The sequence below is a fragment of the Meleagris gallopavo genome, chromosome 2 (assembly GCF_905368555.1).
Source record: "Meleagris gallopavo chromosome 2, MGAL_WU_HG_1.1, whole genome shotgun sequence".
NCBI classification, from domain to species: Eukaryota; Metazoa; Chordata; class Aves; order Galliformes; family Phasianidae; genus Meleagris; species Meleagris gallopavo.
The window spans coordinates 58,917,206-58,943,414 of record NC_139405.1 but is presented as its reverse complement, the minus strand read 5'-3'; the positions used below and the strand labels follow the sequence as shown (position 1 = coordinate 58,943,414).

The window sequence follows — 26,209 nt, the reverse complement described above, 5'->3', positions numbered from 1 at the left end:
ATGAAGGAAAGAGTTTTGCTTTAAATTTACTGTGGGAGAGGACAAATCAAGTTCCTTTCTGGAGACATCAGGATAGTAAACAAAGCATTCAAGTCTCCATTCTCTTGTTGCTGCTTCTCTCACCTATGCTGTTAAAAAGATGCTACAGCAAGGGGAAGCAAATTGTTAATGAAAACACATGCAAAAGGTGAGCATTCCTTTTCTGTTGGAAGAGTTGTTTAAAATGACAGGAGATACGGATGGACTGCTGTGTTTGCATGGTGCTCACACTAATAACACAGCAGGATTTCAGTACTGCATTTTTGATGCTAATGATGGCTGAAATTTTCAAGCAACGACTGACTTTTTGTAAAACACCGTACGTGGGATTCAGAACCCAAGTTGCCAACTTTGTCAGTAGCAAACCACGAGGGCAAATTACCAACCTTTTTGACATGTACGTCTTGGGATGTCCGTGGAGGTATTCTGCAGAAGTTTTACTACATGGCAGCAGGTATGTGGCTGCCAGTGCTGTAGGGTAAGATGTTCTGATTTAAAGAGTATGTTTGCCCTCCTGCGAATAGACTGTCATTATTTGTTATTCTAGTTTTGTGCATCACGTATTCTTCAGTACGTGCTTTGACACGTTCTCACCTGGAAACACTTAGCTTTGAGCACCTGACACTACTTGGCAGACTTACTGCCTAGATAAAACTGTGCAGTGCTTTTGCTGTGGACTCCAGATGTCTTTTATGTAGCTTAAAGATACTAAGGCTCATGCACTGTTTCTAATAATGTAGAACTTGTATAAACAACGGGGTATGTACTGACTGTTTTGCAAGTGTCTGCTTGTTTAACAATCTTGATGTTTGGCATCTACCTTCCAAAGATCTCCCCGCTCCGTTTTCCCTTACCTGACATGCTTCATATTCCCATGGCCCTCCAGAACGTGTATTTTTGTCTTTACATCTCAAAAAGCCTTTTGAGTTGGATACTTCTGACTCACCAGATATGATCATAAAATCTATGATTTGGAGCTTTGGCTCCAGTTTTTCTAAATTTTTATGAATAGGCAGGCATTTACATCTCCAGAAAACTACCATTTTCTTTACTAAGCTGATTTGTAACAGGAACTCACAGATTTCATTTAGTTCAGCTTAGTGTAATGCTTACAACTGACTAAGATTTTATACGTGATGTAGTGTTATACAATCCTTCAGTTTCCTCACTGTTTGTCACCAACAGTGACTTGCAAATTTCACAGCAAATTCAATTCCATTATTAACACTCTTAACTGAAATAAAATTTTCTAGTTGATATTTGAGTGGAGAGGACCGTGCGAGTTTAACATCACTGAACTATGGAAAGAGGTATTTTTGAGAGTAAAGACACAAGTTCCATTTTCCAAGACTGAAAGCAGTCATGTAAGAACTGAAATACAGTGATAATGTAAGGCTGAGAAGCTGTTGGTTGAGTAGATGAGTGATGTAATGTCTTTTGACTGTATCGAGTAGTCCAGTTTTCTGCTTTAGGCCAGAGAGGGTTTAACCAGTTCTTTCAGACTGAATCAAGTGAAAATGTTTTCTACTGTGCTGGTTTATTTTTTCAAGAACCTTTTAATGCAAGTCTGGAAGATCTCAGTCTGTGCTAATAAGTAGTTATTTATTTTAATTTCAATCTCTTTTTGGTAGGTTAATCAGTGGCAAAGTTGGAGTATAACAGCTTTCAGCATTAATACCACAAGGGTTCTTTGGGATCTGAATCTAGTGATGAGCCGTCTCAGGAGGGATGAACTTAGTAACAGCATTCAATTAGGATGTTCCCTTTCTTTACAACAGTGGTCTAGCTTTTTCTTGTGCATTTCTCCCTAACGCTTGTTTCAGCCACTGTAGAATTCCATGCACTTGTTTCATTCCTTATTTGGCTGTCTTACAGAAGCAGACTAGCTATTTGGCTGATAAAATCTACCTAGCTCTAAAGTTTCTCATTAGGGCTTCTCAAAAAAACAACAACAACAACAACGAACAAACAAAAAAATGCTGAAGGAGAGCTCTACAATTAGTGAGGGGTAAGACAGTCACCTAGAAATTTTAGGGAGAGATGATACAGAAAACTTGATTGAAGGTTGAATTCTGAGTGTAAGACTGCCCGTGCAGAGGCTCTGGAGCACTGGGTTTATAAATTCACAGTGCTGAATGGGTCCAGGATTTCCATGTCACTTAGTCACTCTGGAGTTTTTACTGGTGTGGAATTTTTCCTACTCCATTTAGCAGTGTTTGTTCCTGGATGTGACCCTGTTGTTCCTGATCTGGAAAGTGCTTATTGTTGTTTATAGCTGTATAACATCAGTACAGGTGGTTTCTATAGCTACTGTTCAGCACCAGATGTACAGTGGCAGGAAGCTGTGATAAGGCTAGGAAGATCTATTAAACAAGAACTGCATGTGAGTAAATACTTACAGCCCTAAGGCTGAACTGAGGCATGCCAGATTCATAAAAACTTGTAAACTTACACATAATATCTACCGAGACTTAAAGAAAAGCAAAAACTTCTTGTTATCTTTAAGGTCCTTCTTCTTTCTTCCATCACTTCCATTATTTATCAGAGACACAACACCTTTTTAGTGTTATCTTTGGAACAATTAAGTGGTAAGCTGAAAACTCAAGTTAGGTAAAAGCAGTTTGGTAGCATCCACTTTGACAAGAGCTTTGTTGGCTTTCAGTTGTCACAGAACTCATAAAATGTTTCAGAGCAGAAGTTTTATGTAATAACTGCTGTTTACAATTAGTCTGCCATTTTGAGAACTTAAATTATTCAAAGTGAGAGCTAAAGAGAATCTTAAAAAAAAAAAAAAAAAAAAAAAGACTAGTGGTAAATGAACATTTTTAGTTCTGACTTCTGTAAATAAAGGAAGAAGTCTACGTCTTCATGGTAGGACCATGGGGGAGGAGTTGCTTATTGCCAACTAGGCTGATCATTGCTGATCAGTCTTGGCACATGGTCTAAGGAAACATTTTCTTGGGAAGTCTCAGTATTTTGTGCCAAAGAACCAACTATAAACTTTATGCCTTGAAAACTACATACATTTGTTTGAGAGGGAATCAAAAACTAGTCAACCCTAGATGCAGGTTTATAAGTATCACTACTGATTCTTCCAGTGAGTCATGTTAAGAGGAGGAGAAGGACTGCCTAAATGAAAACACTGGTTCAACTCCATTCTCTGAATTCAGACATGTATATTAACTGGACTGGACGTTAATACACGTGAGGGAAAGCATGGTCAGTAACTGAAACAGTTCCTGTGATTTGATTCATTCATTACTGTTTCCTGTCCACGATCCCAAAGTTGACTTCTCTTACTGCAAAATATTCCTGTGAGAAATTTGGAGTGCATGTTCTGCCTGCTAATGCTACTCAAAATGGAGGCCAACTGAAAGGAGCTGGTGCTTAATGCCTAGGCAAATTCCAAACCAAATAGTCAGAGTTGTTTCATGAAGGTGATTTTTTTGGCACGGTCTCATCCCTGTAAAGATAAATGCAGTCTATTCCTAGTGCTCAGATAGTACCCATTCAGCTACCTTTATAGAATTTGTTTAAAAATTGTCTCTGAAATTGAAGAATTTCTTTTATTTGATCAGTTCTCATATTCCTTGTAAAACTATTTTAGTTAGTACATGTCAATAATGAGTGGCATCTCCGGATAAATTTAGTGTTTCTTATCTTCTTTCCCTTTTTTAAGAAGCCATTCCTAATTTGTTATTTAAAGCCATTAACATTTTTATTGGACAGTTATGTCTGCATAGGGAAGAGGTAGAGAATGGTAACTCTTAAGCTGGAATAATGATGGCATGGGCCAGGAGTTTTCTTTGTTAGCCATCCCAGGAAATCAGTGCCTGACTGCAGATCTCTCATCTATCAAGCAGTGATCTGCATAGCTTTTGATGAGGCCTGGATTTACCAAAAAGATTCTTCTGTGGTGTGAAGTACCATAGATGGACTTTAGTCCATCTGATGAATACAGATGCTTTTCTTACAGCTCTGTTTAACTTGAAGTTTCTTCCCTTTCATACCATATCCCTATTTGCCCTTACCAGTTTGAAATTAGTGGGAGGTAGTTCTGTTCTTCCTTCCTCCCTTCAACCCTAGTCAGCATTTTGTTACTTAAGGAATCCAGATGAATGGTGTACAGATGTGTGACCTCTTAGAGGTTATAGGGATTAATTTTTATGTTAAAATACTTTTGACACCTATATCATTATCCTTCAGGGTCAGATATCCATTTCTGTGAATACAAGTGAATTAAGTAAAATCATCATTAAAACACTTCCCAAAGGTATAAGAATATATTACCTGCTTAGGTCAAAGAAGGATTTACTGACCTGCAAATTCAGTGGAAGAACAAGTGTACTTTTCCTCAGAGTGGTACAGCATAAGAGAGCTGGGCAGACTGTGAAGGGACTTAAGTCCTCCTTGTTTCCTGTCTCTCAATAATATACAGATATATTTCTCATGGACATGTTAAGAGGCTTTGTCTCACCTCACAGAGGTGACAGAAAACTGTTAGTACTGTGTCTACAGTGGGCTTACTGAGATCATTTTCTCGTGCTATTTTCTTGCATCACAGTATTTAAAAAGAACAGAGAGGCTGCTCACGGTGTCTGTGCTTTGTGTGTTAGGTATGCACATGGCACTTAATTTTCAGCAAGTTAATACAAGCCTTTGGCATGCTAATGGTATCTGCTAGGATAGAACCGCTTCATAGGAATTACTCAGTGTGTCCAGAAGAGGGCACTTGCACATGCACACAAACGTCTTGCTGTGTTGAAAAATCTTTGTCTTGCTCCTTTAGAACGTGTGTTAGGACATACAAAGTGGGACGTGGTGTTGATCTTGCTAGATAAAAGCCTAAAAGAGCTACAAAATAGCTGAAGGAGGAGGGGAGGGAGCGAGCGGTTGATGTCCACTAGAACTTAGTTCATCTAGCATTGTAATTTCAAATATGAATGAATAACCCCGAACTGTATATTAAAATAATGAACTGATTTATATGTTACTGCACTGCTTGAAAATATTATGTAAGCTGTGAAGGAGCATTAGAAAGAAACATTTAATAGAAGTTTAGTTCTGTTGTATGCTTGTTTTTATCTTCTCTTTGCACGGTTCAGTTGTACTTGTGAGGCTGTTCAGCTCAGTCCCATCCTGCCACTGAGTGTGAGGAACTGTAAACCATGAATGTTAAACTGTTTTTTAATTTGACATCAGCTTTTAGCGCTCAGATAAAAAGGTTGATGTATTATCTGTTAGAGTACTGTTAACTCAAATTGGTAAGTATCTTAATTGTACAAAGCCACAGCATGTAATGAACTCTACTATATAATCACTCATATAATGGGTCAGTTTTCTAAACTGTTTTATAGGCTGATGTCAAATAGATTTTATGTGCGGGGCTTCATTCTATCAGCTTTACTTTTCAGAAGTACATGAATAGTGCACACAAATAAAATCCTCTGATAGTACTTCAGTATCTGTGGGAACTCCTTTTAATCTTTTGTGTTCCTCTTATGCTCTGTTTGTATCTGCTTTCCACAAAATGAGTGATTGAATACTTCAGGTTATATTTTTTTCTGAAAACTAATCTTTGTATTTTCCTTTGTAAAAGTCTGTGTGACATAGTACCTGTGTTCTCATTTCAACGTGCAAGGATTGAATTCTGGTGATAACTGCTGAGATACTTCCAGTGATTCAGCACAGTTCAAGCTTCTAATGTATGTTATTGACAGCTTGCATCAGATTGGTGTACAGAGTAGAAATTTGAATAATTACATTTAAAACAAATGAAGAAAAGCAACCCCATACAGCAAAACAAACAAAAAATTTGCTTACAGCTTGTATTTGATCAGTGTTGAATGAGAATCCACTGCATATATATTCTCATTTCTGTTAAAATGTCAAGGAGTTTGTAGTAGGATGTATGTGTTCTTGTTAATTCCAAAGAAAACTTCAGCAGTGTATTTTTGGAATTCTTTAACAATTTAAATGTTTGCCATTAAATTGTAAAAAATACTTTATTCTTGCTTGTAATAATCTGAAAAATTCTGGAGGAAAAACAGTGGCAATGCATGTTGAACTTAGTACCATAGAAATTAATGCTTACATTTTGATACCATACAGGATCAAGACCAGAATTCTTACTTGTTGGATGGTCAATACATGCCATACAAGGGACACAATTCTTTCCGTGAGAAGTATTTCAGTGGTGTGACAAAAAGAATTGCCAAGGAAGAAAAAGAAAACCAGAAGTAAAATATAATATAAACATATTAAAAAATGAGGAAGGAATGAAGATTGTGTTTCTTTGTAAAGACATCTGGATATGAACGTTCATTTGGATGCTTCAGAAAAATAAATACTGCTTTAATTTTAAAGCAAGATGGAGCCCACAACACAGGTTGAGAGCAGTTCTTTTTAATTACATTGTTTATAGCAGATTTTATTGTACAATGTTTCTGAGTTTTATTTAATTTATATTTGTGCTTTCAAGTCCTAATGATGATTGACTAAAACCATTATTATTGTTCTTTCACCATTAACATTTACAAAAAGTAGTAGTGTTATTTGGCTTCTTAAACTGTGAACATCTGGCCGTTTTAGAAACACGTGGTGATCAGGGATTGCTTAATTATGAAGATCAGTTTCATTTGGTTTGTTTTTTTCTCCTGTTGTTTTTTTTTTTGTTTGTTTTGTTTTTCTAAGTGGTATACAGTAAAACAGAAAAGTTTGTCATGAGATTTTATTTTTAATTGTTGTATGCAATAACTGCTCAGACTGCTCCAGCTGAGGACTGTAGTGTTTAAAACAAGCAAACAAAAAAACACTAACACAAAGAAACGAATGTGTGTGTGTACGCACATGCACGCGTCTCTGTGACCTGACAAACACTGGAGAGCCTGTTAAACCCTGTGAAGTTTGTCCACATCTGAAGCTCATCTGTGCTTTGGATTTGCTCTTGCATTCCTAAACCTTGACTCTTGGTCAAGCCAACTGTCTGCAATTTTTGGTTCAGAAATTGATAGTTAAAGCAGTAACAACAACAGCATAAAATCAGTAATGGTTCCCTAATGGTATTAAGCCTAATCAAATCTTTGAAATTGAAGCTGTATTTGTCAAAGGGAAAACTTTGCTGAATCCACACCGTGTCCATCATGAAAATACCTCATTTGAAAACCACTAAGCCCATTAATTCAGGATGTTAATGGCTCTTTTCATTTTGGTGGTCAAATATTCTTCAAGAGGGCGTTGGTGAACGGATCTGCTTGCTCCAACTTGCTTCTTAATTTGCTGCAAGCTATTGACTGTGGTCATTTTACAGTCTTTGTAGGTAATAATCTAGAGGCTCTCCAAAATCCCAGTCATACCTAGGCAAGTAGAAATCATTGTGCATTTGGTTGAGTTCATTAACTGGATTTACTCTTCTGTGTGTTGTGGTCCTCAGCTGCAGTAGGGAGAGCTCAAATATTCAGTGACAACTTTGTCTGACCTTCTGGATCTAATCTGTGGTGGTGTAGGTAGTTCTGAAATAGTGATTTATTTTCTCTGTTTACATTATAAATCACTTTGTTTTGAGACTCTTAATGTCAGCCGTATAATAGTTGTTCTGGGCTAAACTTGGAGGGAGATGAAAGCTCAGAAAATTTTCAAAAGCAGAACTTGAATTGATCACTTTCAAATATTACATGAAGAAATTACTGCTTCTGAAAAGCTGTCTTCATGTAACTTCTGACTTCAATTTTAGTATTACAATTTGACATTCAGTCTTTATTACTTTACAAATTAAAATTACTTTCTGTTCTTCATAGGCAAGGAATTTTTGTAGATGGATTTATTATGCATTTATAACTTCATTTTCTTAAAAGTTACTCTACATCGACGTGATCTAAATGGTTATACAAGATGTAAGGTAGTGGCAAATCTGGCTCTGTCTGTTTAAAGAGAATGATTTAGTTTATTTCTCCTCTTCTTGGTCCAATTTTCAGTCCATTCAGCGGTGGTATGGCCTCTGTTTAGCAGTTCATACATAACAGCTCTATGATTACAGAAGAATACCATTTTGAACAGAAACTATAAGTGTATTTGGGGTACTACATCAATGTACACTAATCAGAAAGTTTGGAATTGAAATCAGATGTTCAAGCTCTGCTGATCCCCAACATTAAAGCTATCATTTGGAAATATTTCTCATGTCTACATTTCTCCTTGTTTAATGTGCATACTGCAGACAATCGTATGTGCAGACGTGCAAAGCAGAGGCGTTTATAGCTATAGAGCTGGGACACAGCCCTCATGCTGTCTCTAGCGAAGGACTGACAAGTGGGTGAGTTATCCTTTCGACAGGATTTGGCCACCGATGGCCGCGGTTTCTGGCGCTTTCGTTCAATCTGGTTCCATTCAGTCTCTTTCTGTGAAGTTCCAGTTTCCTGTCCCTGGCAGGGAGGGTCAGTTCACAAGCCTGCGCTGAACTCATTCCGTTGTCATTCTCTCCTTTGGGGTGGTTTGTGCCATTTTCCAGTTTTGAAAAATAAACGTTATTTTTGGAGCGCTTTGTTGCACTGCAGTGAATTGGATGGAGGGAGGAGCTGAAGTCGGCTGCAAGGTCATACGGGCAGAGGCCCTCTCTTGCTGTAGGGAGCACTTTATTGAGTTAAGAAAGGGAACGAGTCCTCATCTTTTCATGGAATGCCTTTACTTGATGATTCAAACAGGTTTGACAGAAGGTCAAGGTTTAATGGGATCTTACAGGTAAGAAGGACCTAGAAATTCTGTTGAAATGAACAGAAGCATTGAAGAAAACAACTTCATTAACATATCTTTCAAGATTTAAAGAAAAAATAAGTAGTGAGTTCAACTCTCATTTAGTATTAGAGAACGTGGATGGAAACAAGACTTTGATATAAAAATGCTAACATTTATTTCTGCTGCTTCTGCCATAACCAGTGCTGGTTCTGCTGCTTTTCGATCCTTTCCTTAAAAGAAAAAAAAGCATACGAAGAGCACTTTAGGAGTTCTCAGCAGAGCTTTCTGATTCTTCAAAGCTATGACACCAGCTTAAAAAAGCTGACTCAGTCATTTCTTCTCTTCAGTCTGATGAGAGGAATCAAGGAGATGTGCCAGCCTGCTGAACATCGAAGTGCAGTCCTCCCTTTAAACCAAGCTAAGAAGCCAGTGTCTGTTACTGGGACATCAAAATCTAGATCTCACCTGGCAGAGCAAGCTTCTTGTTTCCATAACATTTTCACTGGACTTCATGCTGGTGCTATGCACTATGGCAACTTTCACCCATTGGATAGGGGTATGTGAGATCTTGAAGTTGGGTCTGCTGTTTGTTGAGCCTTTCTTCATCTCTGCCTCATTTTAACAGGGCAGTAAGACTGTGGTGGATATCCTTAATTGTTGGCCATCTCTTCTCCTTTTTGTTAGCCTAATACGCAGTGCTTTAGCTCAAAAGTTGTGACTTACAAGCAGATTATTTGTATCCATACATGTGGAAATTGACAAAAGTCAGTCTATTTTTGAGTTCTCAGTCAAGGTTCACCTGTCTGAAAATACTGAAGATACAAGTACACTTTCTCTCAGGCTGTTCTGATACCACAGTTAACTGTAGTGCTGCTACAGGAAGGAAACACCTTAATAATTCTGAATCTTCTTTTTCCTTCCATCACTATGATTTACGAGCTCTTTGTTAATGGTTATTTCTAGCATCCCCAGAAGAGCTTGGGGCCACCAGCCAGAGAAGGATGTCACTGGAAAAGTGACTGTGACTTTGCACTCTCCTCCAGCCACAGGTCTTTCAGGCACAAAAATGTCCTCTGAGAGAGGGCAAGACTGGAGCAGATAATGTGTAGTGGTTATTGTTTCCCTGCTGCAAAGCAAGCAGCTCTGGGTTAGCTGACAGAGGACTGAAAAAGGCTCCAAGAAGAGAGGCTGTTCACTGCTGGCTCAGCTCCCGTCACCACCATGGTTCTCTTTTCTGACTCTTCTTTCCATTCCTTCATCAAAGCTGAGAAGGAAGTTTGAAAACATTCTTTCTTTGCTGTTTAGCTTGGTCTGCAGTCTAAACTGGGGTCCAGAGTTGAACGAGACTATCTATTCAGTTTGGAAATTCCTTCTTTGCTCCTAAAAAAAATGGAGTTTTGGGTAGCCTGGAGAAGGAAGTGGCCAGTATCCTTTTCTTTTTTGTCTGCTATTTGGAAAAAAAAATCCTTTTTTTTCTCAGTCTTGTTTACTAATACTGCTGATGTTAGTGATCACATCATTTAAAACAGCAAAATGTATCTCACCTGCCTCCATGCTGCCTTTTAAATATATTTCTCTGGTGTTCTTTTATTTGCTTATTGGACTGTAAAAGTCTCTGTTTATGTATGTATACTCGCAACTGTTTTCATTTTAGTTTTCTATCGTTGCTGCTGTTGTTTTCTACGGTGTCTCTAATCAGTTACAGCTTTTCTGAGCCTATGTGTGTGGAGGATACCTCTCAAAAGAGATATCACCTCTTTCAGCCAAAAAGCCTCATCAAACTCAAGATCCTGGAGACATGACAAGCTGTCTGGCTAGGCTAAGGATATTGGACCTCAGGATAGGTTTGCCAAGTAAAATCTTTTAAAATTCCTGTATTTCACTTAAAATGAAGTAGGCAATTGAAAAATAAAATCCAGTGTGATAGGAGATCTTTCTGACTTCACTGCCACTGTTGTGATTTTAGGTATGTCTACACTCAGTAGGATGCCCATTAGGTTCATTACAGATTTCTGACAGCAGACGTAAGCACAGGAAGTTCCCTGAGTTTGACAGGAGTATTTTGCATACAAGTGGTTAGAAATGGGACATTTTATTTTATTTAAAGTTCCTCGACGGTTATTATTTTTTTTAATTCAATTTATGCATTCGGAATGAAGAGATTACTTTGTAGAAAGAAAAAATGATTGCCAGTAATTTCCTGGGATTCTAACTGAAAATTTCTGTAGCATTAAATAAAATGGCTAAAATAAATAATTCTACCTTTTAATTATATAAAAAAGCATGCTGTTAGCACTGTTTTAATTCTTTCCAGAACTAAGTTTTATTAAAAAATGTTTTCTCAATCTTTATTTCAAAGCAAATACCATTTGGCATATAAAATTCTTATTTAAAACTTGTTCTTCATGGATTAATTCTAATAAATTTGGGACTGATAAAATTGTTCATGTTGCTGTACTTTATAGGATTAGTAATTCACTTTAAGCAAATACCAAACTCTTAACTGAAAGGTCTTGTCTGTGCAAGGGGATACCGTTGGCAAAATAGTTTCGTAGCAATTAATCATAATACTTCCTTCTATAAAAGTCTGTCCCAAAAGATGTGATGTCTCTGAGTGATGACTCAGGATGGATATTTAGTGCCAGGACTGGACAGCCCACAGCTTCTTTACTTTATTCTGAGACTGGTACCAGAGGTTTCCACCAGAGATGGAGTTGTGCTGATGACTGCATTTTAGAGCAAGACTGAGACTTGATCCTTTTTCACTAGGAGAAAAACAGTGCATAATTTTAGTACAGAATAAAGCTTAACTGAAAGTTCTTAACAAGCATTAGGGAAGGTTCATATAAAATATTGTGATTTTTAGATAGAGTTGAAAAATATCTTAACTGTTGTGGACAAAATTCAGTGAGTAGCTGGATCTATTCAATTGGAAGGATAGGTGCTTCCCAACATGCAGTCTTCTTCACTGAGTTGTGTTCCTGCTTTTTGGGTGGCTATGGGATGGTGCCTCTTTGGCTGCAGATGATATCTCTTTGGCTGCAGTTCATGCTTTATAAATTGCTGTGCTTACAGGTTTGTTTTGAGGCTGTTTGTACAAAGCTGTGAAGTCCTGAGATTAGATGTGCTTGGTACGCAGTGTTTGTTACAGTAAAAACTGTGGCACAGACTAGAATATCTAAACTCAGCAGTTCCATAGGACACACTCCTCTCTTGGGGAGAAACTTCTGTCTTGCTGATAAACAAACTACTCACAATATAGGAAAGTTTTCCTCTTTTCAAACTGTGCATGCAGCAAACGGTACTTGTATGCTTTTCCATGAACCTAACTTCTTCACACAGTGCTCTCTGGAAAAAAACTGATTAAATTATATAAGGTAAAGAACTGGCCTGCTTAATAAGTATTTTTTTTTTAATGTCAAATCTTTTTTCTGCAAAATGTCATGTTTTAGTCTCAGTGTGTTACCCTAAGTGCTGTCACAGAGGTGTATATGCACCTGTTGGCTGGTGGTGGTTGCTAGAAAACAACTTAGTTCAGCAACAAGATGAACACACTCAGTCCCATAACTGCAAGGGACTGGGTCAGTGCTTGGCAGCTGGGTTTTGTCTGCATGAATGATGTCTTCATACAGCGGTGGGCGAATAACCGCGAGCTGCCAAGTACTGCGTGCGTTTGCTCTGCCTCAGTATTTCTGGTGCTCCCTGGGGCAATCTGACCAGCTGCAGTTTGAACGTGATAAACTACTTGTTTGCTGCAGGGAGTGACCTGCCAAAAACCCGCACAGGCCCCGTGCCCGTAGGGTGAGGGAAGTGGGACCTCCTGGCCTCCTTTCCCCTTGTAAAGCAGGAAAACGTCCACCCCATAAAAGATAAATTATGTAGTGATCACAGAAAAGCATTTCTAGCCTTACGCAAAGATGACCAAGACTGCACAGATATGGAATATTTCTTAAGTATATCTGTTTGTGTTTTTTCCTGTTTTTACCCTAAAAGCAAACAAAAACATGTTTGTGCCAAGACCTGTCACACTCCACCCCCATTTCTCTTTCTTTTAATTGTATTTTTATATGCTTGGCAGAATTAATGATGAAAATCTTCCCAGCTGTGACTTTGCCAGAATCCCTTTCTGAAGCTCCTACTAATTTGGATTAAAAGTGGATGGATGAAAGCCTCAAACAGCAAATCCTGGCAGCAGATCTGCTGAGGCCCCACAGCATAGACTTCTCCAACTGTTCTTATCTTCTGAGGCAAAATAAATAATAATAATAAAGAAAAGAAAAAAAAATGAAAAGAAGAAGAAAAGGGAAAAACAAGCAACGTAATTTTGTAATTACGCTCTTGTTAGTGCCTTCCCCCCCTTTGAGGTCCACGGCCTACACACGCAGGCCTCTGTGGTGTTGTAGTGCTGCCATCCATTGGGCCTGTGCAGGCCCTGGGCACTCTCACCTTGCTGCTGCTTTCCACCATAGCACACAACCTGCATTTTGGAGGCTTGCCACACTGAGGGAAGTCAGTTCGATGTGGTGAAGGAACACTCATGCAAGCATTCCCGGTGTGATGTCAAGGCACTGAACACCCCAACACTGGGTGCTCACCTCTGCTGCCTCACTGGCATGGAAATGGTGCACTGTTTTTCACCATCAAGCTCACCTTCAACAGATGGTTAAATTAATTTCTTTAAATCAGATGTATCGATCTTTGACACGTGGCCCATGCTCCTCTCAGTCTTTCCACTCTCTCAGAGAGCTTTCTAGAAGCTTCAAGCTGACCAAGACCTTGCTCACTGTATTTCTGCAGTCATGCTGAAGCTGAGGCAAGGCAGTGTCCTGAATTCAAGCTTTGTAACAATGGCAGCCTGCTCTGGTGGGCTTTTATGAGGATGCCCACCCTAGTTTCCTGTTATTATCAGCAGAAATAGCTATTCAGGATAATTTATACTATTAACAAGTTCTGAATAAAGCTGTTACCTTCGGATGGTGCCCTTGAAAACTGCTGCCACAGTTCCTCTGTTTATAGTATTAGTGCATTAAGGCATGATTTTCAACATCTTTTTTAAAGGTACTTTTTATAATCATCTTCTAACAATCAACAATAAGCATATGTACAAATACATATTTTAACAAGTTGTTTACTTTTCCATCAAACCCTTAGTGTGGCGCATCAGAAACCGAAAGCCCATAACATAAGACATACGGAGCATCCATTCTTACATGAACTCTTTGTATATAGTGATAATAACGCTTTCCTGTTAGCGAATTTAGGTGAAAGCTATTTATAGAAGTTCCTTGGTGACAGCAATGTCTGTGTGGTCCTTACAGTGATAACAGATTGAAAGTTTTTAATAATTGAATCAGTTAAGAATTGCATGCAATTTTAGTTGAATATAATTAAAGTTTTTAATTCAACCCTACAAGAACAAGAGAAGGATAACTTTTGAATCCTACCTCTGAATTTTCATCTCACTAAATCATTTGTAACTTAGGAGTTTATACTTAATTATGGGAGTTACTCAATTCACTGGACAAAATGGTTTGTTGTTTCTTTCTTGATTTATAGAAATCATGTTTTGGGAAAGAAAATTTCAAAATTTGGTCTGTTTATACCATACAGTACTCTGATTTTTTAGAATTTGAAATGGCAAGCAGGCTTTTGGCGATTGCTCCGTGCCAAAAAGAGTAACTAGGAAGTGTCTCAGAAGTGCAAGTGTGTTAAATATGAAAGGCTTAACTAGATTTAGGGTCCTGGTTCTTGAAAGACACATAGCAAATCTTATTAAGAGCTTCTCTGTGCCTTCAAGTAACTGCTAATAAAGACTTCTGAAAATGTTAAACATGATTTTGCAACTCATTTCAGCAGGGCAATTTGTTATATAAGGCATTAATCTGTAGATTTTAGATATAGACTGCTGTGGTTGTCTGGTCTGCCCTTGCACACAGTGCTTGCCACAGGATTTCCCTTCTTTACGTCTAACAACTCTGGCTGCGCCAAGGAGGCTGTTTTTGTTTGTTTTTCCAACACTGGCACTTGCTGCCTCCAGTGAAATACTTCATTTCTGGGAGTGTGAACAGCACTTTATGCTCCATGGAGGCTTGGTACAAGGTCAAGTAGTGAAGGAACAAGAACTGATGCCTGTGGAATTAGAAAAATAGAAACATACCAGTGATGATTTCTTATTCATGGATATACTTCGTACCATCACTTTAAGGCTTTTTTCTGTCTTTCTTTCTTAAAAAAAAAAAAAAAAAGCTTTCATCTTGTTATTCCATTGTTCTGATTTATTAACAAAAATATGGCAACATCTCACATCAAGTGCTTTCCTGAGAAATCTTTTATAACAAGTATGGAATTTGTAATACTAAATTCCTAAAACTTGTTTTCCAGATACTGATTTCAACTGGTAATAATTGTTTAAATTTTTATTTATTTATTTAATTAGCCAATTCTCATACCAACACTGGTAACACCAAGTTGGCAAGACAATACTTTCTACATACTTTACCATGAGCTTTATTCCAGACATCTTGAATTTCTTTATTGTATTGACAATGCTTACACTGAGTTTTGTCTCATCTGGGACTTGACACAGTCTAGATACAGATGTCATCATCTGCATCTAAATCAGTTTTGCTAGCCTCCTTCTAATCAATAGAGAGAAATAAATCCAGAGCACTTGTCAGACTGCTTCTGCAGCTCTTAGATGTGCATTACATGTTTAAGTATGCCTCTAATTGATGATGTAAATTCAAACATGCATATCACCTGCTGCTTCTACAATAATTGAAAAGAATATTTAAAAAGTAATCCTGTTTTTTCTTTTTTGTCTACTTATCTATCTAAGCATCTTTTCCTGGTCACTGAAATTATTTCTCTTTTTCTGCTTGCCTGCCTCATCAATTTTCTGGCTTATCATTTCTATGAGTTGCTGCCTACTTTTCCTTTTCTCGTGTGTTATCTGAATATTTTGTTATGGCAGGTTTTACTTCCCCTTTCACTAGACTGTTATTTAATACGTATGATGCTTTGGGGACATGATGGGTGAGATATGAATTCTGCTTGAGAGTAGCAGATTACGTTTCATGAAGTGCTCTGCAGATGACTTATTGCTTCATGGCAAGTCCTCAGCCTGCGGTTTCACAAGGAGGGGAGCTAATGTGACAGCTTACTGCTGCTGAAAGGAGAGGATTTTTGTGCCTTTCTCTGATCCCCATTTTTGTCTTTTCTCACACAGAGCTCAGCAGAGTTGATCACTCTTGCATGAGCTCTGGTTTTTATTGGACACTCTAGCGTCATTTTGCCTTACAGAACCAGCCAAAAACAATGCTTTTGCTGAAGAAATGTGGCTGCGAGTGACTTTTCTTCCATCAGAGGTGAGCTGTTGGATCAGTGGTGGTTGTGATCAGGAAGCTGTGGTCTCTGCCACATCACTCCTAGCCCACAGGCTGACTGCAGAGACTGTGCAGCTCCTGGCTGAATCACCCAAGAACCCCCTGCCAGGAAGTGGAAAACAACTGATGGGCTTTGGTGTCACTGGGGGCTTAGCTGAAATGTAAAACAGTGGAAGGTCGAAGAAGAGAAGTTATTAGCAGCCTTTCTAAACGCAAATTGACCATGCCTTTGAGGAAAGAAAGGATAAAGTGAGAAGAATTGCATTTGCGGACTAGTTAGTCACTTGTGACTTAACACTTGATTGTTTTTTTCTTCTCAATGAAGAGCTATGTTGTGGTTGTGGAAAGCTTTCTTTTTTGTTGTGGTTTAGGGACAGAGTGTGCTGAAGTTAACCAAAAAGAGCTTTGAGTATCAGTTCTGGAGCCACAGCCATGAGTGTTAGCACCTCTGAGGAATGTGAAGAGATTTGCAGCCCAGGGTCACTGGCAGCTGCTCTTCAGATACTGGCAACTCTTAAGGTGTAGAAAAATACAGCCACAGCGTGAGTCACTTCAGAAAAATCTTCATTTTTGAGCAAGATTGTGTCTCTCTCAGCATTTGGTGCTCTCTTTTTGAATATCTCATAATTATTACTTCTATTTTCCTTTCGAAAATCCCCTCTCCAAACTGATTTGGCTTAAAATTGTTTCCAACCTTTTGAACTGACCCTTTGGGAACATATTGTGTTTGTGATTTGGTCTGTGTCCTATTTGGATTTGCATCTCAGCAGCTACTGATTTTTACTGAGAAATCGGTTCTTTCCTCTCACTCCATCAAGTGAGACGTGGCTTGGGATTCATTAACTTGTTTGCAGCAAGTTTCAAAGAGCGTGCCTAATTAGCTGGTGTGGTGGTATATAGGTGCCTAGGTGGAATTGATGTGCTGGGTTTCTGTTCTTGGTGAGCAGTTTGGTGAGACAGACATTGTCTGGGCTGGATGGGTCTGAGTAGTAGCGTATGAATCAGACTCTATGTGAAATCATTGGCTTGTTAATCCCACCAAGAAGAGTACAAGGAAGAAGCAACATTGTGCAGCAGGCAGGTTAAGACAGTTACCAGGCATAAAGCAGTACCCAGAGGAGTTTTGGAATGAGATGCTATGTGCATACTTCTGGGGACATCTGAGATGATGAAGTATTCAAAGAGTGATAGAACAGACTGTGAATGCAATGGGTTTCCCAGATTTTATATCCTGCAGGAATATATCTTGCTTGGATATATCTTGAAGGGATTTTCTGTGTGTGAAATGCAAGTAGGTTCTCTTCTCTGTGGCTGAGAACATCTTTCCATGTGGAGAACCTGTCTTTTGGGGAGTTCAGACTGAAATTCCTTTTATCCTGTGCTGTGACCACTCCCCCTACAAATATATGAAAATATATGTTTGAGGACAACGCCCTACATTGCAAAGCTTCCAGCCACGGAACTTGCATAATTATTCTATGTATTTAAATAAGCTATATGAACATAACATTTGAGGGTCTCACATTCTTGAATGCATTTGCCCAAAAAAGAGATTTGCCTTATAAAGAGATATTATTCCCCTCTTGCCCAGGGTCACATATGACACCTGTGGTGGAGCAGAAAAATGAAAATCTTACAAGTTTTGTACTAGCTCCCAGATTGCTCCAGTCTTTTCTTCTAGGGTTGACCAGGACCAACTCCCAGTGCGGTATGTTCATTGAATTTTTTTTCCATAATAGGAGATAGAGGAAGCAAAATATTCTGGGTCTGTAAATCTAAATCTCAACCCAGCTGAGGAGCTAGTCCTTTTGCAGTGTTCCGCTCCAGCATTTAATATTTCACTGCCTATGAGTAACACTGACATTCATTTTCTTTTTAACTGGAGAGAACCAATGATTCTTAAGCATATATTGAAAATATATAAAAGTGATTTTTAAGTTAGTGGGGAAATTCATGGTGAGCTATAAAATAATTTTTTACAGTATACTGCGCATTCTATTGAAAAAATATACTGCATAGGTTATGTAAACTGCTCGGTGTCATGAACAACAAGGCAAAGCAGATTTGTAAATGAATGTTAATTTTTTCTGGGCAGTATAATATTCAAATTAAACTTCAAAGTTTGTAATCTGCACAATTGATTTGTCATTTGTAAGGAGGGTGCTCTTTATTTTATACGGAATTACAGCAAACAGATGAAGAGCTAGGAAGCTGAGAGGTTTTATTGGAGTTGTTATCTTCAGAACTTGTCTTGCAGACAAGCAAGACAAGCAAGAGATACACTTCCACAAGAGATGGAAGTATATTAGGTTTTCCAAAGGAAAAACTGTATGATTACTAATGTTAAGAAAGGCTGTTTAATCTGTGGAGCATTGCTAGTCTATGACCACCAATGGACTGAAAAGTATTCATGGAATTTCATTAAAGCTAGTAAGTAATTGGTACTTATCACTCCAAATCTGAAGTAAGTAAGTGACTCTTTTATTTAACTCAGCATTGTTCTGAAATATTCAGTATAAGAACCACAAGAATAAGATGCAATTTTTAAGAAAGCTTTATTTTATTAATGCAGATCTTCACAGGATTCATATGTGAATAAAGATGTCATTTAAAACTTACTGTTCTTCCACATCAACTACAGGCACATATTGCCAGATCTGAAATCTAGAGCAGTGTTGACACTATTCTCTCACTCCAGAGAGAATAGACCATTCAAATCCTTTTCCATCACTCAGCAGAGCTGTGACAAGGCGAGGAGAAAACCATCACAACATTTCAGAGAATCCGTCTTAGCCTTCTTTACAGGATGCTACACATCAACACGGAAAGAGGACAGTGTGGTGAGGTACCTGCAGCATATGCCTAGAAGATTATTTTCAAAGTTTTTTGTTTGTTCATCTAGAAATGAATTCCCACTCTCTGATGATGGATAGTTTCAGTCTTGAAGGTAAAAGGCCACACTATCAGATTACTGGCTACCAGATGCAGGCAACCGATTGTGTTGGCTACTCCTGCAGCCTGAGTTTTTATGTCCATGCTGAACTCTACCTTTCTAGCTCCACTGCTATGGGTAGATACTAAACTGCAATTCTTAGATTAAATTAGAACAATAGACTTCAGAGGTAGAAAAATACCTAATGGCCCTTCAGCTGCCAAACAGACTTCATTTTAAAAATTCCAGGCAAATATCCTCCGTGGCAATCGTTTACCATGAAATATTACATCGTCTTTTCTGTCTGGGCAGAGAGCAGGAAAGCAAACTACTTCGCTTAAGGTTTTGCCAGTCTGTAAACTTGGTACCCAAAGGCTTTATTTTGGTACCTGTTGCCTTTTGCTCTGCAGGCTTTGTGTGTCTGGAAAGTTGGACAGGGCATTTTTACAGTGTCCAACGAATCTGTTGTGTGAATACCTAAGTTCTAAAAAGGAGTGAAGAGTATTTGTTGAATCAAGAGACTTAGCACTCAGTCCCACAGGTTGCATTGCTTATTGCTCAAAGCCCAAATACTGTAATTTGGTAGTAACCTCTACTGTAATTGTAGGACACTTTGTCACTACCATGGCTGAATGTACTTCACTTCAACTCACTACCAAAAATATAACTGTTCCAAACAGAATGAAATGGTGCCTTTTTTTTCCAGATGATCACTATCTGTCCTATCAGAAACACAACTGCACTCCTGCTTCTGAGGTCTTTCAGAACTAATCTTAATATTTGATTTTATTAACCAGGTTTTTCAGCATTCTAAGGCTTTTGAACGTGTGTGCTTTTTTTTTTTTTTTTTTTTTTTTCTCTCTCTTTAAATAATTCTGGATCCTGTAGAACAACTAAAATGTTTCATTTAGGTTATTGAACCTGTAATGGAAAAAATTAAAAAAACAACAACCCTGCAGACACTGTAACGGTTTAATTGGTATTCAATTACTTGTGCTTTTTCAGGCTTGTAAGAAAAATATCAAAGAATGAACTATAAAACCAGATGTATATCTCCAGAGGTTTAAATTGTCCAGTTTCCAGGGACATGCTTTAATTCTCCTCCACTTAATAATTTTACATTGGCGCAAGTCCTTTGGATAAGAAAGGGCAGCTGACCTCTCCAAAATTAATGTTCTTACATCGAGCTGGAAACTATGGGATCTCACGGAATCTATAATCTCATTAACTGTAACCATATATATCTCTGTGTATTAATTCTGGATACTCTAATTAATGTCTTGGAGGTGATCCAGAGAAAGGCTTCGGTATATGCAGTTTTGCACATGCTTATGTGTCTAGCCAGCTTCAGAAATTATTATAGGTAAGGAATTATTGACCAAGCTTTTCCACTCCTTTCCCCATTTCTCCCCCTCTTCCTCCCCAACATCATTACTTAGATTTCAGTTAGTTCAGGTGCTCTCTGGTACAGAAATGTCTGCCTGAATTTTTATTTTTATTTTATAAAAAAAAATATTTAAAAAAACCCCCCAAGCCCTGGGTTTGTATTCTGAACGTCACAAGACTTCTGTTCAGCTGGTCCTTGTGAGAAAGAGGGGTCCTGCTGCTACCAGTCCCTGTCAAGATGCAGCAACAGCAACACTGCCTAGATGGGGGAAAGGAGTCTCAGCATTGGTGACCCAGCCCAGTTAAGATACCCATTCTCAGATCACAATGAGCAGACAAATTTAGTGTGTTGAGTTGCTTTGCTTTGTGCTGTTGGTGCCCTTTCTGCTGAAGCATTGAGATGCAGGGCTTGTAAGGACCAAAATGTGCCATGCACTTTGTCACCGATGTGGCTGCTTCACCTAGGTAAAAGAGCCCAGCAGTCTGCGAGTGACAAACGAGCTGACCTTGTTTGCTGAAGGCTGACTGTTTGAGTTCTCCTAGGGATTGTGGTTCTTCTTCTGAGATTATATTTTGGCAGCTCAGTCAGTTCAATGGTTGGGACCTCTATTTATAATGTGCAATTGAGCAATATGGTGGAGTAGGGATCTAAAACCCAAAGGAAATAGTCTGTTTGTAAAAATTGGAAGAGAGTTTGAAATCCCAGGGTCTCATCTTGTTCTGTTCCTTCATGGGTTCACCTTCCTTTTTCTTATTCATTACTTATGACAGAATGAAGTTTATGAAGAACTTTCATTTTCCTGACTCCTGTCCCAGAAGCAGAAGTAGGATCTACGCCAGCCTTAGTTCCTTGTCTATTCTCCATCGGTTGTCAACTGAATATTAACTACAACTACAACTAGTATTTATGTTATTACATATATATTGGAGAACAGACACAAAGTATGCTTTCTACTAAAAACAATCACTTTATTTATTATGGAAACCAGAATCTTGCTTGTTATCGTTGGTTTAAAATATGACTAATTGTTTGGACAGCTCAGTGCTTGAGTTAGATGGTTGGCTAAAGAGTGTAAGTTGTTGAAGAGTGAAGTAGTTGATTTTGATGATAAAATATACTCAAATATTATTACAGTTGTGTGTTTGCATGAAAATTGAGAGAAAAGAGGATTTTTTTTGTCTTTTTTTGGCTGAATCCTTAGTTTTCTTGGGCAACAAAATTGTCCTATGTCAATCTGGTTTGTAAAAAAATTGTTCAGTGGCGACCCATAACTGTTTATTAGAGCTGTTGGGGCAATGCTGAGGTTGAGGAGCTTTTGTTAAAGACAGAGGAGAGCAATTGGTTTCCTTAAAGAGTCTGACATGCATAATGAAACTAAACTTATTTTAAATTTTACTTCTAGAAGAAGAAATTGGAAAACTGCAAAAGGGTCACTTATGTAGGTATTTCCAGCTCCACTTCTATTACAGCTAAGATTTTGGGAGAGATTGTTCTGTCTATTTTAAGGGTATGCTTTTCTATTCTTAATCTAGCTTTGAAAACCATATGGAGAGCAGAGGCATTTGTATCCCCTTTTGAATATTTGGAATAAGGCTATTATTTCTCAACCTTTTTTAATTGTAGAATTATGCAGCCTTATAAAAATCTATGAAACTTTTTATCAGTTGGATAAAAACGACAGTAATAAGTAAGAAAATCCTAGGCATGTGGGCTAATCTTTTTGCAAATTCATAGTTTAATCTTGTAATCAAACAAGTGCTGATAATGTCTCAGTGCCTGCCAGTACGTGCTGCCTACCCACAAAATCCCATGCCTGGGTGACTGCCCCCCACTGTTTTTTCTGGCAGGCTGTGGCACTTCTTTGTGAACTGCTTTTGGAGCTGTGGATGTATTTGAAGCAAGGTGCAATCATTTTAATAACCACTGTCTCCTGATAGTCTGTGGACTTCAAGATGAGTGGCAAAGGTGAGAGAGCAGAGCTGTGGCCCTCAAGCAGGTACTTTCATATGTTTTATAAAATTTCTGCTTTTGGGCTCTAGCTGGACAAACAGAGATGCGTTAGGATTGCTTCTTTAGGAGGTACTGGAAAGCAAATACAGCATTTCTCAAATGAAGGGTGGAGACCAGCTATAGAGGAAGAGAACAGCCTGTTTTCCTGCATTAAGCTTGGTGGGATAATGGGCCGGAGACTAGAAAAATGGATGGAGATTCTTTCTGTGGTTACATCTTGAAAGAGAAAGAAGGTGTTGAGAAATACATAAGAGGCTGTTGTCCTTTGGCTGAGGCTAACCTGGTAGGGCTGGTCGCAATATGTGCACAAAATTGTAACAAATCAGCAGACAAGGAAAATCCATATTGACATGTTTTCAAACCAAAGATTTTCTGGCTGATTATAGCAGAAATGCAAGGTATTTCCAAGTAATTGCATCAGTACAGTTGGCAATGCCTCCGGCATAAACTCTAGGAAATGGGAGTTTATTCAGTGGTGATGTGTCAGTTGCACTGTCTTCACCCAGCCTTTTCATTCGCAGCCTTGCGCTGCCTCAGCGTAGATGAGCTTCTCTGCATGACTCTTCTGGTTGTACAGTGAAGTCTAGTTTGTTGCCTCTGATGTGCTTTCGACCAAGAAGTAGAACAGGAGCTTTGAACATGCGTTTCTACTCGCTCTCTCAACATACAAGGTTGCAAGTCCTACAGAGAGTGTGCTCTGCTGACTGAGTGACTGAGTGGGGTAAAAAGGAGACATTACAGTAACCTACTATTTAGAATGTGGCACTCTGAGTATACTCATCATTTCTTAATCTGGCTATGGGTCTGGTTATAATTTGCATCTTGAGCAATCTTACTGTGTTCTGCATTTGCAGCTGTGTTTTCTTTTTCTATTGTTAAACCTGTTTTCAACTCACACATCTTTCATTCTTCTGCAGCCCATAGCCAGTGACAGATGAGAAGGTTCAAATGCTGAAGGTCATGTGGATCATCCAGTGCCCATTGCTGCCAGCAGAGGATTATGGCTTGCATGGTCTTTTTACTATTGTTTTGTCCAGTCAATTGCTAAATAGACTCTGCTTATTGGACAAAGTTTTCCACCAATAATACCCCACATAACCTTAATTATAACAATGGAGTCATCTGGGCTATAGTTGAGAGGTAGGAGATGACCTCATATGGTCAGAAAAATTATCGGTTTTTTGAGTTGTCTTCTCCAGATCAGATTCAGTTCATTTTCTGTAGCACAATTTGTTAACTGATCAAACCCAACATCTAAATCAACAGCACTGTTCAAGTCCTGCTGATCTCAATCCTTTTAGTCTAGAATATTCTCTTAGCAGAAAACAGGTTGGATATCGACATGTATCATCATTAACCAAAAGGCTCTTTTGTTTGTTAAAAGGCTGGTTTGCCTGTATATTTACAGTTGTTCTGGACAAGAGGGATTGCACTTTGCTTTCCTGTGGTTTCATATTGCCACAGTTTACCTAGCAGAGAAACTTGCCTTAAGGAACTCAATAAGACATTACTGAAAATTGTTTGCCTGCAGAAGGAAATTAGAGTTTCATTGGCAGCCACAGAGACAAAAATCCACAGAATAAAAGGCTGGGAGTTGTGCCATATTGCAAACATCATTATGAAAATGATTTAGTATATATTTCAATACTCTTAAATTTTATAAAACCCCTGATACAAGACTGAAGCATATGTTACTCACACAAATTTCAAAAGGATGTTCCAAGGCTAGACTTTCAAGAATACTCTCGTATATTCAAGAACATGAGACAATGAGAAATATACTTTTAATTGTTTTAAAGAAAGTTTCTTCAGTGCCTTAAGGTCTACACTCTAACCTACTGAAATCAATGAAGTGGCTCCCTGTGAGAAATATGCAGCTGTGCATATTACAGCATTGCAGAAATAGACTTGTTGCAGGCAAAAGCTGTATGTAGCATTTCACTGTTAGCTGAATAAAATCACCTAAATATTCTTTGGGATAGTTGTCTTTTGGATGTGTATCTCTCAGCTGATTTCACATCAGTATTACTCTTACACACTTAATAAGGGAGCCTAAGGAGGAGTGGATTTTTTTGGCGGCATTCGAGAGATGTTGCATCCAATATAAAAGAAAGTCACAGCTGCGCTCCTCTTCCTCAGGGACAGCAGAGCCTTCTTTCACAAGGTAGCATGAAGGGGAAAGATAACAAAAACTTGTCCATCAGGGGTGGGAAAATGCTGACAAAGAACTGGCCATGAAACTCTCTTACACGAAGCTTTTACAAAGTTCATCTGCATCTTCAATTACTTTGAGTATTATGGGCAGCTATGGGACTGCTGTGCTGGTACCAGATGGGTATCAGCCCAGAACAACTACATCTTCATTGCTAGGCACAATTAAAAACCCTTGCTGTATACCCAGACCTCTATCTGTTGTCACACCTTTCAGCCTCAGTGTGGCCAATCTTTGCCAAGCCCAACCTGCCCCAAGTCCTGGCAGCGATTATCAAATGTAGCATGTCTTCCCTTCTCACACATTCTAGGATGGTCTTCATGCTTGTCCTTTTGAAAGAAGCCATAATTCAGGCTTCTTGGGATATATCAGACAGAGATTAGTAGCTGATCTGGGCAGTGGGGTAGTTTAACAAACTCCCACTCTCTAGCTGATGTAGAAGAAAAATCTGAATTCCACACCCTTGTATACTCCAGGCATGCTGCTTAACTGCTTCACCTGACATTTGATGATGAGCCCTGTGTTTCCCTGGCTGAGGCTATTTTGCTTTGCACTCTTTCTGAGGGAGGGGACTTCTGTGGACACCAGGGTGTGATCAGCGGGAATTGGGCACAGGCTAGGCAGCAGGGAGCTTGGGCAGGTTCTTGTGGGGAGTGACACTAAGTGCAGTGGAAGTAACAAAGGGTTAACTGGGCTTGAACATCTATTCGGGAGCAGATTCAGAACCGAGCACAGAGGTTTATGTTGCCTCGGACTGTGGTCCTTCTCTTCTGTGGTTTCTGCAGGCCAGTGTGAATAACTTCATGCTCAGTGTGCTGGTTTCTAGGAATCCTATTCTAAGGCACCTAATTCTCCCTGGGAATTGTATCTTGGCTGTCTAATTCCTGGCTGAGGAGTCTGCTAGGCAACAGGAAATCTACAAATTAAAACATTGCGACATTGAAATCCCTGGCTGTACCCCAGCTTTGCTGGAGGACCAGTTTTCATCTGTTTGCCTATGAAAAATATACTCAGATGTATATCCTTTCTCTTGCATCATTTAAATGATTCCTCATGCTTCCCACAGGCTATTACTTTTATTACACATGTGCAGTCATTTTGCTGCTCATTTAGTTTATTGTAACTCAGCCAGTAGCGCTCTTGTTTCTTGATCCCCCAAAATGCATGGTTTAAGATCCCACATTAGCAAACTTTGGTTAAAGTTAAGTGGACTTAGACTTCCAGCTTCTGATAAGTTGCAGTAGGAGCTGGAGCAGCTCCCATTGCAGAGATGGACTCTCCATCCTGACTGACTGGGCTGGACAGCTTCTCTTCTTTCTCAGCTCTTATGTCCTTCCTAACAATGAGGATAGAAGAGGCTGTGCTTGGAGTATCTTGCTGGCAGCATTCACTACAACTCCAGTTGGCCTCATTTCTGCCTCCCATTTCCCAACCCCTCAGGGACTCATCATTATGAACAGCAGAATTATTCTCTCTTCCTTCTCCTGCAGCACCAGCCCAGACTCCACGAGAAG

At 38.8% G+C, this 26,209-nt stretch overlaps 1 protein-coding gene across 4 annotated transcripts in view; it reads left to right on the top strand.

Annotated features, from left to right (window-relative positions):
• Positions 1–8,572, top strand: part of TRMT11 (tRNA methyltransferase 11) — a 29,674-nt gene extending 21,102 nt beyond the window's left edge. For all 4 annotated transcript variants that reach the window (XR_014881412.1, XM_085217371.1, XM_085217369.1 and 1 more), the window contains one exon: positions 6,151–8,572. Coding sequence is in view for 3 of the 4 variants with exons in the window: in XM_085217371.1 (XP_085073497.1) it covers positions 6,151–6,282 (132 nt within the window). In the remaining variant the exon portion in view is untranslated. The remainder of the gene's footprint in view (positions 1–6,150) is intronic.
• The last annotated feature ends 17,637 nt before the right edge of the window (positions 8,573–26,209 follow it).